At 42.7% G+C, this 18,982-nt stretch overlaps 1 protein-coding gene and 1 long non-coding RNA gene across 3 annotated transcripts in view; one reads left to right on the forward strand and one right to left on the reverse strand.

Annotated features, from left to right (window-relative positions):
* Nucleotides 1–18,982, forward strand: part of KIAA0319L (KIAA0319 like) — a 56,068-nt gene that overhangs the window by 32,187 nt on the left and 4,899 nt on the right. For both annotated transcript variants that reach the window (XM_081921425.1, XM_081921426.1), the window contains exons 8-18: nucleotides 157–249; nucleotides 1,263–1,395; nucleotides 4,299–4,527; nucleotides 6,210–6,333; nucleotides 8,672–8,804; nucleotides 9,766–9,914; nucleotides 11,612–11,763; nucleotides 12,664–12,802; nucleotides 14,311–14,470; nucleotides 16,266–16,411; nucleotides 18,520–18,642. In XM_081921425.1, coding sequence (XP_081777551.1) covers nucleotides 157–249; nucleotides 1,263–1,395; nucleotides 4,299–4,527; nucleotides 6,210–6,333; nucleotides 8,672–8,804; nucleotides 9,766–9,914; nucleotides 11,612–11,763; nucleotides 12,664–12,802; nucleotides 14,311–14,470; nucleotides 16,266–16,411; nucleotides 18,520–18,642 — 1,581 coding nt within the window. The remainder of the gene's footprint in view (nucleotides 1–156; nucleotides 250–1,262; nucleotides 1,396–4,298; nucleotides 4,528–6,209; nucleotides 6,334–8,671; nucleotides 8,805–9,765; nucleotides 9,915–11,611; nucleotides 11,764–12,663; nucleotides 12,803–14,310; nucleotides 14,471–16,265; nucleotides 16,412–18,519; nucleotides 18,643–18,982) is intronic.
* The window catches only part of LOC309375665, a 56,928-nt gene that overhangs the window by 18,811 nt on the left and 19,135 nt on the right, over nucleotides 1–18,982 (reverse strand). The gene's annotated exons all lie outside the window — the stretch shown is intronic.

Consider the following 18,982-nt stretch of genomic DNA (forward strand, 5'->3'; position numbering starts at 1 on the left):
CATCTTTCCTTAAGGCCATTTAGTGAGTTCATGGCAGAGGTGAGGTTTGAGCCCTGGACTTCCTGATTCACAGCTCCATCTCTTAGCTACAATGCTGGAGTTGACTAGGATGGGAACTTTCTATGGTGGCTGTAATCGTTCTGTTTTTCATTGCAGAGCCTCGAGTGAATCAGCCCCCTGTGGCCATTGTGTTACCCCAGTTCCTGGAGATCTCACTACCAACTACCTCAACAGTCATTGATGGCAGCCGTAAGTACCTACTAAAACTAGTGCAATCTATTCCTGCAAGCCTCAGATAAAAGTCATGGAGGAGACCCAGTGAGACTGTCTATTAAGGAACGGGATTCTAGCGGAATGTGGCTGATGTATCATTAGGATCAGTTCAAATCATGCACTGACTGTTGATCAATTTGTGGGCACATGTAGATTTGTAGCTACTGGTCTTCACTGCCAAATGCATTAGTTAAACTAGGGCAGCCCCAACTCAGTACAAGGAAAACATCTGCTCACTGGACTTGTTTAAACATATAAAGCTGCTCCACACAGAATCAGCCTTCTGGTCCCTTTAGCTCAGGGCTGGGGTATGTTTTTCAGCTCAAGATCTGCATTCCCTTCTGATAACCTTCTGGGGGGCCACATGCCAGGGCGGGCAGAGCTAGAGGCAAAAATAAGCAGAGCAATAGATGTGTGTTTTTCCTTTGTACAGTTGGCTAGCCCCCCCCCTCCAGGCCAGCAAGAAGCAGTTTTAGAGTTCAGTGACACATTCTAGCAGAGCAAACTCAAGGAGAGTGCAAAGCCACTCTAGTGAGGGGATGGCAGAGGAGGGAGCCAGATAGAGAGGCTTGGAAGGCCACGTTTGGCCCCCCCAGCGTGAGGTTTCCCATCCCTACTTTGGCTTATTATTGTATTACTGATAGTGGCTCCCCAGAATCTCAGCCCTTCTACCTGAGACGTTTTTTGTTGAAGTGATGTGGGATAGACTCTGGGACCTTTACATTAATGGTGCATGGATTCTACCAGTGTGTTCATTCCTAGTTTCATTCAGCAATCCCATTTCTGGGGACTATCATTCATATTTTAAATACTCTTTCTTTTATCACATGGCACATTAAGCATAGCTTCACAGTTTAAAAATAAAATTAACTCTTGTCCCTTGTGAAAGTTGCTATACTGGGAGTATGGCCTTAAGCTACTTTGTAAATAGATTTTAATTCCTCCTGAACTTACTGGGAATGTGTCTTTATCTGTCTTCATTGAATCAGACAGTACTGATGATGACAAAATAGTCAGTTACCACTGGGAAGAACTGAAGGGGCCTCTACGGGAGGAGAAGGTATCGGCAGACACTGCGATTCTGAAACTGACCAATCTGGTGCCAGGAAATTACACGTTCAGGTAAGACAAAGAACCTGGGGTCATACCTTTGGTTTGGATTTTCTAGATCTAAAGCATAAGATAGATGACACAAACCAATTAATGAAATCATTCCTTGGTATGTTAAACAGCTAGATAATCCTTTGTTCACGTGAGCCAAGGAAAACAGTGTATCAGCTAACAATTTACAAAACAAACCAGCAACAACTTTTTGCTACCTAGTCACATTTCATAGTTTCCCAGACTGTGGAGGTTGAGGTTATTGCTATATTCATAAAATTGTAATCTCCCAATTTAAACTGTTATGTGTGACTAGATAGCTGATGTGAAGGGGGGGGGGAGAATAGTGGAAGGAATGCATGTGTCATAGAGCAGAGCTTATTTCCCCCCCCCCAGCTCTAAACCATTTTTTTCACCCTCATTATAAAAATAGGATTTGGCATATAACTATTGAATATGTCACTGTGATTTTTAGTCGGGGATAAAAGGTTCAGGAATAAATTGATTATTCTAAGGCCCATCTGAAAATGAATATATTGGGTAAGGATATCTTTAGATGAGTTTCCTTTATAAAAGGTTCAAGGTATCTCAAGAAGAGTTCTCCTGTAATAATTCAATTTTCTTTTGGTTTAGTGTAGCCGACCTCAGCTTTATTGTTATGGAATGAGGGTGATTCTGTGTGTGTCTGCCATTTGCTTTATAGTTGAAATATTCAGTAGGTTGAAAATTGAAATTGTATTTGCTAAGCCTAGCAAAAAAAATCTGTTTTAGTATCCTCCATGGGTAAACTGTGTGTCTCAGCTTTGTGTTCTCTCCCTGGGAATTGGGGATCCAGTAAAGTGCTTCATCCTCATTCACATAAGTTCTTTGGGTACCCAGAGAGTAAATTGTGGTTGAGTTGGTCCTCCCCAATCCCGTTGCTGCCACACTAGCCAGAACTAAGCTGTGGTTTGGCATAGTGTTATGTGTGAATCTGAGCTTGTGTTCTCCCTTCTCAAAACAAATCACAAGTGCTCAGCCTTGGTTGCTGCTTGTGTTTTGGTTGGGAGAAAGACAAACCAAGAGCTCAGGTGTGCATGTAATGCTCATCCAAACCATGGCTTAGCCCTGGGTTGTACAGCAGCAGGAAGACCCCGAGAAGGGAAAAGCAGCTGCGAGTTTCCTTCTGGGTATCCACACACCTGCTTGTTCTTGCTAAGCCAGCATTATGTGTGAACTGGGTTCTTTCCACCTCTAAAGGCCTGTTTCCTCGTTGCTTTACCAATGATTTTAAATAAATAATGACTTGCACAGCCCCATTACAAGCCTGTTTTTAGAAGGGGAAGAAGTTGAGAGTGTGCTGTACAGCAAATGATCCAAATTCTGGTTGTAAAGATTTTTGTGCTTTTACTTGCGAAGTCTGCACATGCATTTGATTATCTCAGTTGCTAAGCTCTCTGTCTCTCTCTCTCTTAATCCTTAGGAAGAGAGTTTTGTTAATGCATTATGAGAGTCTTTTAAACAGATATTTTGGCTTCAACAGTGAATACCAGCTTCTAAATTGTTTTAATTGCAAGCAGGACTGTGGGTAGCCTCATTCTATTATTTTTTATGTTTTTCCAGCTTGCAGGTCTTGTATGGGTGACATTTGATGAGAGCAATTACAGAACCCACTAGCATATAATATGAAATTGTCTGAACTGTAAATTATGTGTTTCCCTCCTGTCCACACACCCCCAGCAACTTATGACAGGCTATTCATGCATATTGACCTTATCAGCAGTAATGAGGCCAGGAGAGATACACATATGAAGTCATCAGACTGTTGGTCCATCTAGCGCTGCACTGCATACTTTGACCTGAGATCCTTTTAACTGCAGAGCTTGATGCTCATCCTGATTGGGACCCACTAGACACAAAGCATGGGCTCTGCTACTAACCTATGGCCCTTCCTTATAAAGAGAGCTTCTGGATGAGGGGCTTTAGTGTTACCATTGCTGCTTCAGTTCCAAGCCTTTTCCTTGCCATGTGGCTCCAACCTCCCCTTTCCCCCATCTGTAAATGGAAATAAATGACAGAGGGACTCTGCAGAAATGTTCATCACAAAGTTGGCTAATTAACAGTGCTTTCCCAAGGAGAATTTAATACTTTACTGTAGGGCCACTTCTCATACAGTATGTTAGAGGTAAACAAAAGGAAGTACAGAGAAAACAACTTGGCCTGTGTAACTCATTGCCACAGGATGTTGTGATGATATCTATTAGCATACATACATGGTTTTTTTTAAAAAAAGGATTCAGTTGATTTATTAATTAGGAGCTACTAAATGTGAGTGGCAGAAGACTGACATGACTTTTCAGAGGCAGAATACTTCCCACAGTCAGACTTCAGCAATAATGGGATAGATACAGTAATTCTTTGTTTTTGTGAACTTGCCTAAAGCACACTAGGCAGACAAAATGCAATTTATTGGTCTGAGCCAGTTCTCTTATTTGATTAGCCATTGCCTAAGAGAGAGCTGGTTACACTCATCACTTGATCCCTGGCACATGTGAATGGGTTGCCTCAGATATAAACCATATATAACTTTCAGTTCACCTGCGTTTCAATGGAATGGATTCATAATTTATTATTTGTGAATAGACTTTGAGTCTGTAAATGTGTATCTGGCATTTTGATTTCTTTATTTTCTTGTTATAAATACGGACATGTTTGAATATAGCTTTAGCTGCATGTTATACATTTGTTTAAAATAGCATCAATTTTCATATTTGCATGTTTCCCTCCTACTTGTTCAGGCATCCGTCTTTGGCCCCCCCCTTCAGTTTATACATATTCAGCTTAAACCATTAATTTTCTTCCCTTTCATTTGGGGCCGGTGGCTCCCTTTGAGCTTTCCCCTTTCTGTCCTGATCTTTGAATTCTCTTCCTTCCTCCCTCTTCAGCCTCACCGTGGTGGACTCGGATGGTGCCAGCAACTCCACCACTGCCAGCCTGACTGTGAACAAAGCAGTGGATTACCCACCCGTAGCGAACGCAGGCCCTAACCAAGTTATCACTCTGCCCCAAAACTCCATCACCCTCTATGGGAACCAGAGCACAGATGACCACGGCATTGTCAGCTATGAATGGTCCCTCAGCCCCAGCAGCAAAGGGAAAGTGGTAGAGATGCAGGTAAGATCTCGGGGCTCCATCTTGAGAGGAGTCAACACACTTCAATAAACATTTCCTATTATGTTTTAAGTTCATGTAAATCAATTTGTTCAATCACTGTAAACACCTCTGACCCAACAATTACTTATCTAATCAACATTTAAAAAATACAATGTGTGTGTTCAAACATTGCGCACCTAGTAATTTTGTGAGAGCATCATGTCCCTTCTGTCATGTCTGGCGGCTAATTTTGTTGCTGAGCTTAATTTGCTGTATGTGCTTTGGGTACATGCTCTTTCCATGTGTCATTAAGTTCTGTTTTAGTATTATCCTTCTAGCCCATAGCAGTCAGCCTGATATGTATCTAAAAGCCCACACACAGGACATCAGGGCAGTAGCACTCTCCCACCTGTGTCTCCCAGTATCTGATATTCAGGAGCATGCTGCCTTTGATCCTGGAGGTGTTACATAGACAGACATCATGACTAGTAGTTCTTAGCATTCTTCTGGTCAGTTTGTCTAATCCCCCTTTTCCAACCTGGCAGCCACAACTTGTGGCAGCGATTTCCTTATCTTCTCTGTTAAAATAAATAAATGCATTTATATAAAGTTGCTTATATCACACTCTTCAAAGTCGCTTACAGTAAAACAATATTCCTGATTCCTGCATTGCAGGGGGTTTGACTAGTTGTCCCTCGGGGTCCCTTCCAACTCTACAATTCTATGAAGAAGAGTCAGTTTGGTGTAGTGGTTTGCATGTTAGACTAAGACCTGGGAGACTAGGGTTCATACCCCCATTTGGCCAGCGTCACCTTGGGCCCGTCACTGCCTCTCAGCCTAACCTACCTCACAGGGTTGTTGTGGGGATTAAACGAGGGGGGAAGGAACCATGTACACCACCTGGAGCTCCTTGGAGAAGAAGGTGGAGGAGAATTGCAATAAATAAATAAGGTGGACACAAAAGTGTGATTAAAAGTTGTAACTGCTTTTCTAAACCCAAGCAGTGAAGAAGCAACTGGACTTCCAGAGGCAGAAAAGGCTGCTTTGCATATTGGCACCTTAATAGCTGAGGGGACAGGGAAGAGCTCAGTTCTTAGACAGGATTGTATGGTGGATAGTAGTCCTTCATTAGATGATTCTGGGCTCCAGTTTTACAAAAAAGGGAGGAAAAACTCCCTGTTCTACGCATAGTAGCCAGCATGGTGCCTTCCAGATGTTAGTGGGCTACAACTCTCACTGGCCATGCTGACTAGGACTCATGGAAGTTGTAGTTCAGCATCATCTTGGGAGGGGGGAGGGATCCTGTATTGACTTTCTCCTGGTTCTGCATGACCTACAAATCTCTTACATGTCCCATCTTCTGTTTTTTCAAAACCGGAAAAAACCCCAAGCATCTCAAGGTGGATAAATTCCTGGATGGTTCCAAGACATGATTGGGGGGCACATAATTCAGCAACCTTGTGGAAGCCAACTATATCTGGGGCTGGTCAGTAGCTAGATAGGAGACCACAAGTACATGCCCCATGTATCCTCTAAATAATTTTATTTATTTCACAAAATGTATAAGCCACTTGATTGTTTAAAAAACTCCACCTGAAACTGGGTTATATAACTTTGCAATGAGTGGTGCATTTCTTAAGCCTCCTTTTACTTTCTTTCTTTGTGAATGGGGACTTAAATTCTTGGTATTTGTTGTTTCCAAGGGAGTGAGGACTTCAACTCTGCAGCTCTCTGCAATGCGTGAAGGTGACTATACCTACCTGCTGACGGTGACGGATTCTGCTGGCCACCAGTCCACTGCTGAGGTCACAGTGATTGTGCAACCTGGTACGCTTAATAAGGGTTTTTGTGTGTACAATGCCCCCCATTGTATATGAGAAGCCTGTATTTGACATTAATATATTTGGGACCAGGGTTAAGGGGGATGAAGAGATAGTGACTGCATACACAGACATTTAAAGCACATGACTCCCCCCCAAAAAAATTATCCTGAGAACTGTAGTTTAGCCATCAAAGAGATATAGTTTCCAGACCCCTTAAGAAAACCCTTAACAAAGTTCCCAGGATTATTTGGGAGAAGTCGTGTGTTTTAAATATGGTGTATGTGCAGCCAGTGTGTGGGGCTGGTAGAGAGCAGCTGGTTTTCTCTTGAACCTAGATAAATGTCTGGTAGCTAATCATGTCAAACACTGGGACAATCTGAAAATAAGCCAGTTGCTCTTCTAGACAGGCCATGTTCCAGACAAAGGAACATATTTATAGGTACCATTGATTTCAACCATTGAGACCAATGGGTACTCCAAAGCATGTAACTTTGGATCATTCCCCCCCCCCCCCGTAAAGCCTATTTTCCCCAAATAGCAGTGCCACCCACTCCCTTCAATTTCAAACACAGCTTGCTGTACAGCACAGATAATTGCTATTCAGGAAAAAGCAAAAAGTCAAAGGCTCTGCTGGACCAAGCAGAAAGCTAGTCTTGCAGTTTTCTGGATTGTATGCCCTTTGATTTGTGTGGTGCTATGAAAATGTCAGCCTGATTTCTGAGTCCTGTGAGCTTCCATTTTGTGAAGAGACACAAACCTATTGTCAAACTGATCCAGTATGGAAGACACTGCAATTTTTAAGCTGGGGGGAATCTCTTGTGGTTAAGATCTCCACCGTCACATGTCTTAACTAGATTTCCTGCTGAATCAGATTTCTTAAACACTGTTTGAATCTGGCAGAGAGCATATAATTCTGCGGCCCACTCACATTCTTTTAATCATTGACTATGTTGTTGCATATGCATTGGCCCTTAGTGTGTGAGGAGTGTTAGGATGCTTGCAAGCAAGTGGTTGCTAGTACTACCTAATCCAGGTATGGGGAACCTTTGGCCTTCCAGCTGCTCCTCAACAGCAACTCCCATCAGCCCCAGCAAGTATGCCCAGTGGTTAGGGTTGACAGGAGATTCCCCATGCCTGGCTTAATAATTGCTCTTCTATTGTAAGCTTTATATTTGACTTTCTTTAGTAATGTTTTATTTTGAAATCTTAAATTTAATGTTTTATCTTCAACCACTTTGACATTTTTTTTCTTAAAAATATAAAGCGGTCTAGAAAGGAAATGAGGGAATAGCTACAAACACAATTGTAATTGGATTCCTATAGTTTGTGAGCTGTGCATCTCCCTATGTTCCACCCACACTACTTGGTGTGATGAAGCCATGTAGATGGAGAAAGAACTGTTTAGTTGAGCATGCAGGGTTGTTGTATTGTGTGGTTGTTGTTTTTTTCATTTTTCTGCTAAGCCTTTCTTATTTAGGCTCTACTATGTCATTACTTTAATTTTTTTAAGGCTAAAAATTAATTATCTTAATGCTAATTAAATGTGTTGGAGCAGCAACACTGCTAAAACGATGCTGACCACAATATTTTGAAGTTAATCTTGTACCAACATTCTTTTTCATTAATGTGAATAGAAAGATTGTTTTAGTGCAGCTTAAAAAATAAACATGCTGATAAAATGACACGGACTGAAAAGCTAATAGTGAAGATTTAACAAAGTATGAACGCATGGCAATAGGTTTTCCAGCCTGATATGTTATTGCCAAAGTCAAAACCACACCCCTTAAATAAAAAAAAAACCCTGAAGGGTTTCACTGAGGCAGTCTATGCCTGTAGAGATTTTGGTGCTGTTGTAATCTTGGTACACACACTGATTAGATTTCCTGAAGTCTGAAAAAAAGATAGGAAAAGTACAGGGGAAACACAGGACAATAATAATATAATGATTATATCGTATATATGCCTCATAGAAAATGAGTGAACAAAGCATAGCATTTCCAGGGTACCCTTCTAGTGTGGGAACGTCCTTGGTTTTGTTTTACTGAGGATTTATGAAGGGTTTGTAGCTCAGAGGTTAACACATGCTTGCGTGTACAAGGTCCCAGCTTTAGTTCCCAATCTCTGTGATTAAAGGCTCTCAGGTAGAAGCTGGAGAATGCCCCTGCCTGACATCCTGCAGAGCTGTTTCCAATCAGCAGAGGTAACACTGGGCTAGATGGACTTGCTTCAAGGCTGCTTTGTATATTCATGTGAACTATGCTTGTCTGTCACCTTCCACATAAGCATCCAGTTCATTTCAAGAGTGCCTTCATATCTCTCTCATTTTGTGAACTTTTGCTCAGAAAACAATAAGCCTCCCAAGGCAGATGCTGGTCCAGACAAAGAACTAACTCTGCCTGTGGACAGCACCACTCTGGATGGCAGCAAGAGCTCAGATGATCAGAAGATTGCATCCTTCCTTTGGGAAAAAACACGGTACATTTCTCTGCCTCCCTCTTGCATACACATGACCTTGCACATGATAATGCAGAACTATGCTGTATCACACCCTAACATGCATAGTGCATGTAGAATCTTAAAAAACAAAACAAAACCACTATTATCCAGGCCAGCCTAACCCAGCAGGCAGTAGCTGTGCCTCCTTAGGATGGGAGAATTGCAAGGGTTCCCAATTAACCAAATTGGGGCGGGAGGAATTGTGCCCCCGCCTAGTTTTCCTGATTACACCTCATTTCCCCTGTATTCCATACAAGTGAATAGGGGGAAAGCTTTTTCATTCCATTCACTTTTATGGAATAGAGAAGAGGGGCTGTAATCAGGAATAGGAATGGAATAATCTCTCAATTTCAGTTTGCTCGTTTTCCCACGTTTCTTCAGCAAGTTGTGAAATTTTGTTTTAAAAAAATCCTCATGAAACTAAAGCTAAATCCTCACTATTTTAGCATGAATTTCCCCCTAAAAACCACATTTGTGCACACAGTTTTGCATTTTTGTATGTTACTTTCACTAATATATTGATTTTTATGCATACTGTCCCCTAATATTTGCATTTTTGTGAATATTCTTTGGTTTGAGAACTAGGTTGCAAAATTTGAATGTGTGCGGATTTTGATGGAGATGTCTGTGTTTCAGTTCTCATATTGTTTTGGAAAGTGTGAATTGGACAGATTTAGCATTACATGAGAACTGAATCAAATTTCTCCTCCAATCCTAGTCAGGAAAACCGCTGAAGAGAAAGCAGTACCCTATCCTTGTAATATACAATAAGATACAGGGAAAAATAAAAAAATGCTTTGCCTACAGCACAAATTATCTTGGCCTAGCCCAGTGCACCTGGGAGCCTAGCATCTTGGCTGAATGTTCAAAGAATATTCCTCTTCTTTTCTGTGCAAAAGTTTGACATCTGCATGCTGATTCTTTTGGGGCTTTTTGCCAGGGGCCCAGATGGTGTGAAACTGGAAAATGCCAACAGCAGCATTGCCACAGTCACTGGGCTTGAGGTCGGGACGTACGAATTCACGCTGACTGTCAAAGATGAGCGGAACTTGCAGAGCCAGAGCTCCGTTAACGTCATTGTCAAGGAAGGTGGGTAGCTGGAGGGAACACAGCCTTTGGCTAAGAAGGCTCCACGTAAGGAAGCTCTTCTATTCATTGCAATCCCTTGGTGATGAAACAGAAGGTAATATATGTGATAAGCAGTGGTGGAGTAGGATGAGGGAGACATGGGCTGAAATTCCTTCTTGGTCCAGAAAGCTTAAACTTGACAAACATGCAGGAGAACATTATTCTTGTTTTCCCTCTTCAGTCAGTCTTGGATTCCATCACTGCCCAAACCATGTGTCTCTGTCTCTCCAAACGGCCAGATGATCCCATTTTTTTCCTGGGGCTTTCTTTGAGAGAATGAAATCCAAGCACTAATGCCTGTTAAAATGCTTCTACTGTTCACTTGCAAAATCAAGCTTTTGAAAAGAGGCTCTACAGAAATAAAAGAGCTCTACCTGAAGGCTTCAGGAAGTTGATCATAATTGCCCATCATTATTACTCATTGCTCCTTCACTACATTTCAGTGTATTAAAATCTGGTTTTTATCTTGGTTATTCCCATGACAACCCTGTGAGGTATGGTACAAATCTCCAGCCTGAAGCACACTTGGTTCTGTCATGCCTACATCCACTTCTCCCAGCACTTAAACGGCAGGAAGCCTGAATCACTGAGCCATGTGATGCAGGTGAAGGTGGGCAGTCAGATGAATGTAAGAAGAATCCTGCTGGATCAGACGGAAGGCCCACCTAGTCCTGCTCTTTTGTCACACAGTGGCCAGCTTGATGCCTGTGGGAAGCCCACAAGCAGTACATGAGCATCATAGCACTTTCCCATTCATGTTCACCAGCAAATGGTATCCAGAGGCATGCTGTCTCTAATCCTGCAGGTACCATATAGTAATAATGACTGGTAGCCATTGATAGCCTTATCCTCCAGGAATTAGTCTGTTCCCCTTTTGAAGTCACCCAAGCTAGTAGCTGTCACTCAATCTTGTAACAAGTTCTGTCTTTTAACCATACATTGTGCAAAGTTCTTCCTTTTGTCTGTCCTGATCTCCTACCTTGCAGCTTCCTTGGATGTGTGTGGGGGTGTGTGTGATATAAGTATCTTCATTTCAAGGTTCAGGGTATCCTGAGGAAGGGCTCAGATGTGGGACAGGGGCCTGTAGTGTGAGTGGAGCTCTGGAGAAAATAGACAGAGGTGGCTTGCATAAGCAGAACTCAACTCATATGCAAGCTGTTGTTGTTTAGTCATTTAGTCATGTCCGACTCTTCGTGACCCCATGGACCAGAGCACGCCAGGCACTCCTGTCTTCCACTGCCTCCCGCAGTTTGGTCAAACTCATGCGCATATGCAAGCTACCTCCACCTAATTTCAGCCAACTCACCACTCTTAGCGTAGATCCCTGCCTTGCATGCTGAGCCTTTCAGAGGGCACTGCCATCCCTCAGCAGAGGGCAGGAAATGGAGGAGAGCAGGAGGAGATGGAGAATTGCCCCTATGCAATAAACACATACAGTCCATTGCACTTTGCCAAAGACAACCCGTGGGCTACACAGCAGGTCTTCTGACCTGGATTTCCCAACCAGGTCACCTGGTATTATTATATTCTTCATCAAACATAACTAAGTGATTAGAATTGCTAAAGAAGAATTAGTCAACTTTTCCTTAGTTATGGATGGGTTACAGTTTGCTGAAGCTCCTTTGTATTCTGATCCTTTGTCCTCATTTCATACTCAGAGATCAATAAGCCACCCACAGCAAAGATAGCTGGGAACGTTGTCATCACCCTTCCTACCAACACAGCAGAGCTTGATGGCTCCAGATCCACAGATGACAAAGGAATTGTCGCCTTCCTTTGGACTCGGGATGACGTCAGCCCTGCGGCTGGGGTGAGTAATGCTGCTATCTATTCTGCAGTGTTTACTTGTGTGCAAGTGACTCATCGAATTTTAGTGAAGCTTGGAAAGTGCTACATGAATTACTGCACTCAGCCAAGAAGAGAGAGACCGTCCAATGTACTGAATTTTCTTTTTCTTCGGGGCCTGCTTAAATCTTTCTAAGACCAGTTACAGAGAGGTGCTTTTTGGAGCAAAATGCCACAGGGGAAAGCATGTTAGTTTATTATAGCAAATGCAAAGAAAGTGTTGGTATAATGGGAGCTATGCCTCTGAAGTGCACTCAGTTTTGACTTAATTTTTAAAACTCTTCTTCTGACTCATGAACCTTTGAAAGGTCCCTGATTTTTTCACTATACCAACAAGTGTGTCTTGTGACTAGGACAGCATGGTCTTCAAAATTCTGAATTTTGCTGCATGTTCTTAGAGTTCAGATGTTGAAAGTCAAGATAGTCTCAGTGCTCCAAACGCTAGTGATTCCTTCAAAGTCCTGGTTACAAAAGGGTATCTGGAAGAATATGGCTTTTCTCTTAAGCTGTTGGCTAAAAAAACAGCCTAGCTTGCTTCTAGCTCTCCTCTGCCTACAGGAATCTGGGACTGTTACAGTGAGGGAGGGTGTGAAATGTTTCAGGAAAATACAGCTCTAAAAGAGGTCACCCTAGACCAGAAGTGGGAACCTGTGGCCCTCCAGATGTTGGTAGACACCAACTCACATCAGCCCCAGCCAGCATGGTTAAGGAAGAAGGGAGTTGGAGTCCAGTAACATATAGGAGGCTATAGGTTTCATACTCCTCCCCTAGGTCTCCCTGGGACCCTGCACTTCTGATATATTCCCTTGTATTTCACAGGATTGCAAGGTGCATCATCACCCTTGTATGTTTTTGTTAAATGCAGGAGGTGTTAAATAACTCAGACCACCATGCGGTGCTGTTCCTCTCCAACCTGGTGGAGGGGACATATTCATTCCATCTCAAAGTGACTGACGCCAAAGGGGAGAGCGATATGGACAGAGCCACAGTGGAAGTAAAACCTGGTGAGCTACAAATACACAGGCACACACACTCACATGTACTTGATCTTCTGGAAGAGAAACTATTGCTAATTAATCATAATATTTAGCATTTATATGCACACTTTTAAAAGTATTCATTTATTGCTTTTCATTAATATATGCACATTCCTTTCGTGTTCAGAGCACTTCACAAACAGTACCTTAGTAATAATGGCCTACATATTGTAAAGATTATAACTCCCTATTGTAAATGTGGAGATGGAGACGGAGAAGGGGGGCATACATAAGCCCTCCTTAATGGATGAAGTGAGATTTGGACTGAGGACTTCCTAGTAGGGATGCGGGCGTTGGTTTGGATGTGAAACTACCTTACTTTCACTCACTTCTTGAAACAGTATGTGATTGTGAACCAAAATGCAACTATCCTTCAAAATTCACACTTCTCCATATTTTGTGAATTTTGTACAAAAAAACCCACATGATTGGGAATACTGCTTGCAAAAATGTGTGTATCAGGAAAAAATGCACACTAAAAGGCTGACACATATTTGGGATGACTTTTTAAGAAAGCAAACTGAGGGTAAATTGACTGGTCCTCCCATCCCAACTTCCCAGCTCACCCTCTTAGACCTTACTTTACACCAGCTCTCGGGACTAAGGCCCTGTATCAGTCTGATTACACGAGAAGTATGATTGATCTTCTACAAGTTTACTCAGAAGTAAATCCTGTTGTTAGACATGCAGCATACTGGTTAAAGAATACCAGATCCCTCTATAGTTTCATATATGGCTCTCTTTATTTACATCTGTTCATATCTTTTTAATAATCTTTTTTATTGATTTTTGAAAATATAAAACAATACAAAATCCAAATATCAATATTACTTTGAATCTCCTGACTTTCCCCTATCCCTTCCATGGGTCCTTTTGATTATATTTTCAACTGCATATCAGTACTTCTCCAATTTTCCATCTTCCTAAGTTTACATCTGTTGATATCTTGACACAATTGTAAGAACTGGAATCCCATTTGTAATTGGATGCAGTAATAATTGTTGCAACACATGCATGGGAAAGGTTTTGTGACTGCCTAACACTGAGAAAATGGGTATAGTATTTGTGATACACTTTTTTCAATAGCCAGAGGGTGGTATTAACAAAGACCTTTTTTGAGATAAGATTTGGAGGGCTGGTGTTAAGCAGAATCTGATGGGGAGCATCAGGAAATGGAAGAATTTGGGGGGGAGGGGCAAGAGGTCAGGAGCTTATTCAGCATGTGATTATAAAACAGTCTAGTTGCTAGAAGCTGTGCTCTTCTCTTGGAGTTTTTCCAAAGGCTGAATCTCTTGGATGCTCTGCACAACCTATTTGGGTTGGCTTCTGTGCCAAGCTGGGGATGCAAGGATTCACACAGCATGTACATTTGCTCATATTTCTATTTGAATAAATGTTGTTGGGAATGGGGCAAGCCAAAATTTTCAAATCAGCTGGAATTCATCAGTGAGATGGTACTTATGCATTCTTTTCAGATCCAAGGAAGAACAACCTTGTGGAGATGATACTAGATGTGAATGTCAGCCAGCTGACAGAACGGCAGAAGGGCATGTTTATCCGTCAGATAGCGGTTTTGCTGGGAGTCCTGGATTCAGACATCATCGTACAAAAGATTCAGCCTTACACAGAGGAGAGGTAGGAGACCATGGAGAGGATCTTAACCAAGACAACCTAGTTGTACCCTAGAAGGCACCACTTGCAATTTGCTCATTTAAAATCAGACATAGGAAAGTGATAAAACACAGCACTCCCTTTTTGAGCTGGGTGCTGGCGGTTGATTTTCAAGATTGAAATATTTTGTGGATAAGTTTGTGTGCACTTGTATTCATATGGTTCCTTGAAAAATATTCATTCATAATGAGAATTTCATGGTGTGTGCAGACATAGATAGAATGCATTCACTGTATGTCTCATGTTAACTTCTCCAAAGTATCAAGCTCAGAGGAAACCTACTTTTCCCCAGGTTTGCAGCAGAAGCTGGGTTTGAACAGTGCTGGTTCTCTGGCCTTTGTATCTACCATGAAGCCACCACTCCTCTCTCCCCATCCTCCCCCACTTTCTTAGAACAGTAAAACAGTAAAAACCTGAAGAGAAAGTGCCAGGCATTTGAGCCACTGACCATGCAGTTGTTTGGAAACCAAAGCTAAGGGAGATAGCCCACATGGAGGAGGAGGAGGAGGAGCACCCCACATTCATTTCAGAGCTAGATGCATGTGTCCATTGAAGACAAAAGGTGGAGGAAGGGGTACTTAGCTATAGCCACACACAAAAAAAGGCTGCACATAAAACTGCTTTCAGCCTTAAAGTGCAAGTTCAAGCACCCTGTGTGTGGATATATTTCCATAGGTTTATGTTGTCAGCCTTTCTTCACTGCAAGCCAAACCTCTTCAGAGAATAAGGACTTAGGTTTTGGGGCAGGAGGACAAACCCAGGCTTGGAGCCCTGGATTGCATTGTGGATCCTCATGCCCTAGGTTCTCATGCGTCAGGAATCGCAACAGCACAGAGCTCTTGCCTAAGCTAGTGCTTGATTAACCCTGGTGCATTATCCAGTCCTTTCAGAAATCTGGGCATCTGAACTTCCTGCCAAGTTTATCCAGACTGAATCTTCTGGTACATAAGTGAAGTGTTCACTTTTCGTTAACCTTGAAAAAATTCTTTTGCTTAATGACATGAGCCAAGAAACAGAGGTGCTCTGGGCTTTCAGTTCTAACCCCGTCCCCCCCCTCCGCCACCTCACATCATCCCAGTCGCAGACCAGTCATTTACCGTTCTTCCTCCTAGCAGAAGAGGAAGAGGTTTGCATCTGATCAATATATATTTGGCTGCAGTTAAGAAAGCATTAAGTAAATGGAATATGGATGCATTTTCTTTTTTGTGCTCCTCTCTCTCTCTCTCTCTCTCTCTCTGCCTCTCTCTGCCTCTCTCTGCCTCTCTCTGCCTGTCTGTCTCTTTTTAAGGAGCACTTTTATCTGTGCCAGGTGGACAGGATGGGGTTTTGCATGGCTCCATTCTGGTGCTGCTGCTTTGATTTGCTGTTAAGAGAGGGTTCCAGGGGGGCTGTTTCACATTTTGTCCTTTTTGAGCAAAGCTATGCATATTTTGCTCTGGGGGAAAAAATCTGAAGTCTGCAATGGCAATAAATCATGCAAACAAAGCAGATATATGTGTGTCTGGTTCCTTGGTTTTGCATAATTATTTTGCTTCCAAGAACTGACTTCTCAAAGAACATAGATTCACTTCCAAAGAAACTTGAGGAATTAATGGAAAAGAAGGCTTGTAGGGGCGAGACCTGCTAAAGATTTTGTATCATGGAAATCTTTCTTTGTGTTCTTCCCATTCACCCATCCCAACCCCCAGTAGTTGCGGTTTTCTGGAGAGAAACCTTCTATTTATGCTTCTTGTATCCCCAATTTTCTTGTTAATTGCAGCACAAAGATGGTGTTCTACGTGTGGAATCAGCCTCCTCATCAGATCTTCAAAGGGCATGACATTGCTTGGTCACTCAAGAACGAGCTGCGGAAGCAGCAGCAGTCAGGTTTCCTCATCTTCCGAGTGCTGGAGATCAATACAGTCAGTAAGTCAGAGGAACAGCTGATGTGGCTGCTGACCATTTCTTGTCACCTTGCACCACCTTCTTCCAGTGAGAAGTTTCACTTTCCCTGTGTCCAACTTCCCCTAAGGCCATTGCATCTGTAAGTGCGCCATATCTGGGGTGGGGTTGAGGATCACAGTAAAAAATAACTTGCTTCTGACAATGGCACCTTATATGGAGCCTATCTCAATCAGATTTGTCAACACTGAATGACAGTGCCTCTCCTGGGTTTCAGACTGGGAACATTCCCAGTTCTACCTGGAGATGCCAGGGATTGAATCTAGGGCATTCTGCCTGCAAGACAGATGCTCTGCCACTGAACTATGGCCAGTGTAGTGGACCCCAATTTCTCCACCTAGATAAATTCCAGAGAGACTGAATGATATGTTCCACCAACAGGCATCCTAGCAATAATGTTTCTGCTAGAAACCAACAGTGATGGTTCTTTTCCTACCAAGCTGAAGAATGGGAGAAGATATGGTTGCTTATAGCAGCCTTCACTAACCTGGTGCCCTTCAAATGTTTTGGACTACCACTCCCTCAACCTCAACCTCAGCCACCATGCCTGTTGTTCTGATCACTTCATGTATGTTATCTCAGGAATCACTGCAAACAGGAGCCCAGTAAATTAAACCAGAGTTATTATTGTTTATTGCAGATTGCAGGGTGGGGGTGGGATTCAAATCTGCCTAAAGCCACATAATTTGAATCTGTCCCTGGGCATTACCTCATTAGGGTGTTGTTGTTGTTTTTAACTGATATGATTGCTTCTTACCTCCTTGAAATGTATATGATGCCTGCCCCCAGTTGTATTGATACCACTATTGCTGATCCTTTCTTCTGGGAGTTCTTAGACTAGTTTTATGCCAAGTTTTCTGAGCTATTGCATTTTACTACCATGGTTCATGCCATATTAACCAGCAGCACAGTGCTATTACAGTTTTGATAGGAGGGGCTTCAGTCCTGCATATCCACTTTAGCACCCTTTTCCTCACCTTCCTTCTCCACCCTATCTTTGACCTTGCAGTTGATCTATGGGAAGAAAAAAAGTTTTATCCTCCATTCTATTCCCATTGTCAGTCTTTTTTTTCCTTTGTCTTTTTTGGAAGCTACTTCCCATTGTGCACTTCTAAATCTTCATGGTTCCAAGTATAAGTTTTCAGTTAATAATGCTATCTGTGCTGCTTTCTTGAACTGATGCAGGGTGCATGCTGAACTGCTCCCACTTCTGGGGATGGCACAAGAAAGAGGGAATTAGGCATAAATGTGAGAAGCAAAGAGGCAAGAGCAGACAACTGGCAGTGTAACACACAGTGGGAAGTGGAGGAAGAGCTATAGCAGGGGATATGTGGAGCTCTGTTTTTGTGAAGGAGAAGCCAAAAGCCTCTTGACAGCTGGCCGCCTCTGCCTTTGCCATTGTGACACAGACACCCACACACCATCCTGCTAACTCTCAGTTGCATGATGGGATTTATGTTCTGCAGGAAGTTCACATTATGCACATTGGCTAGGGTTTGGCATATCCCTCAGGGGCCATTGAGGCTGAAACCTGAAGTTGACTGGGTGCTACTCATGGACCAAAAACAAACAGTGATGTTGTATAAGGAAAAGGCAGCTCTACTGACTCTTATTATAGAGCTGGCTCTCAAGCTTGGATTCAGCAAAAGAGACCACAAATATATTTTTGAAACTTGGAAAGTGAGAGAAAATGGCATTGGGGGCAGGGGAAGCCCCCAGTGTTTGCACATAACTTTCTGCACCAGTGTGTATATGTGCATGCGTGGATGTAGGGTTTGGGGGGGCATTCAAATATCACTAGATGTTTTTATTGCACTTCTCAATGGCATGTAGCACAGACTTGTCTTACGAACAAGGGCCTGCTTGCATGATATTGATCAGTGTCCCCCACAAGCACATCCAGTATATCCAAGTGGGATGTGTGCATACTACAGTGAGCCCAAGATAAGGAACAGAATGGAGCTCTGAACCTGGATGTCTTGAGAATCTAAAGTCAGTGGGGAAATGTTTGAATCCTCATCCCTGACTGTGAAACTTAATTGTGGTGTCTGACTGGGCTCTCCCTCCTCTAGCCTGCCAGTTGAACTGTTCAGAACATGGGCACTGCAACTCCTTCACCAAGCGCTGTGTTTGTGACCCTTTCTGGATGGAGAACTTCATCAAAGTGCAACTAGGTGATGGCGAGAGCAACTGTGGTAGGTACTACTGTCTCTTTCCTTTCATGGTTAATAAGGCAACAGCCTCTGCAAGAGGCTCAGTGCCTAAATGCCCCACTGTGGAGAAGGAGCCCTCAAAGGGAAAGAAGAACAGGCAAAAAGGGTATTGGGTGTTGGTTTGGTATAGCCAGAGAACCATATATGTTTGAGGGAGGGGATTAATGGCCTGATCACACGGAATCGCTGCAGAAATCAGTAGCTGTACTATATCTAGTGTCTTAAATATTGAGCAGCTTCTGGCCTCATCTTAGGTGATTGGTAGGACAGGGCTTAGTGAGGGGATGTCACTACCCACATTAGCGATCAGTTGAGACATCAA

Source organism: Podarcis melisellensis (genome assembly GCF_964234715.1).
Source record: "Podarcis melisellensis genome assembly, chromosome: 8".
NCBI classification, from domain to species: domain Eukaryota; kingdom Metazoa; phylum Chordata; class Lepidosauria; order Squamata; family Lacertidae; genus Podarcis; species Podarcis melisellensis.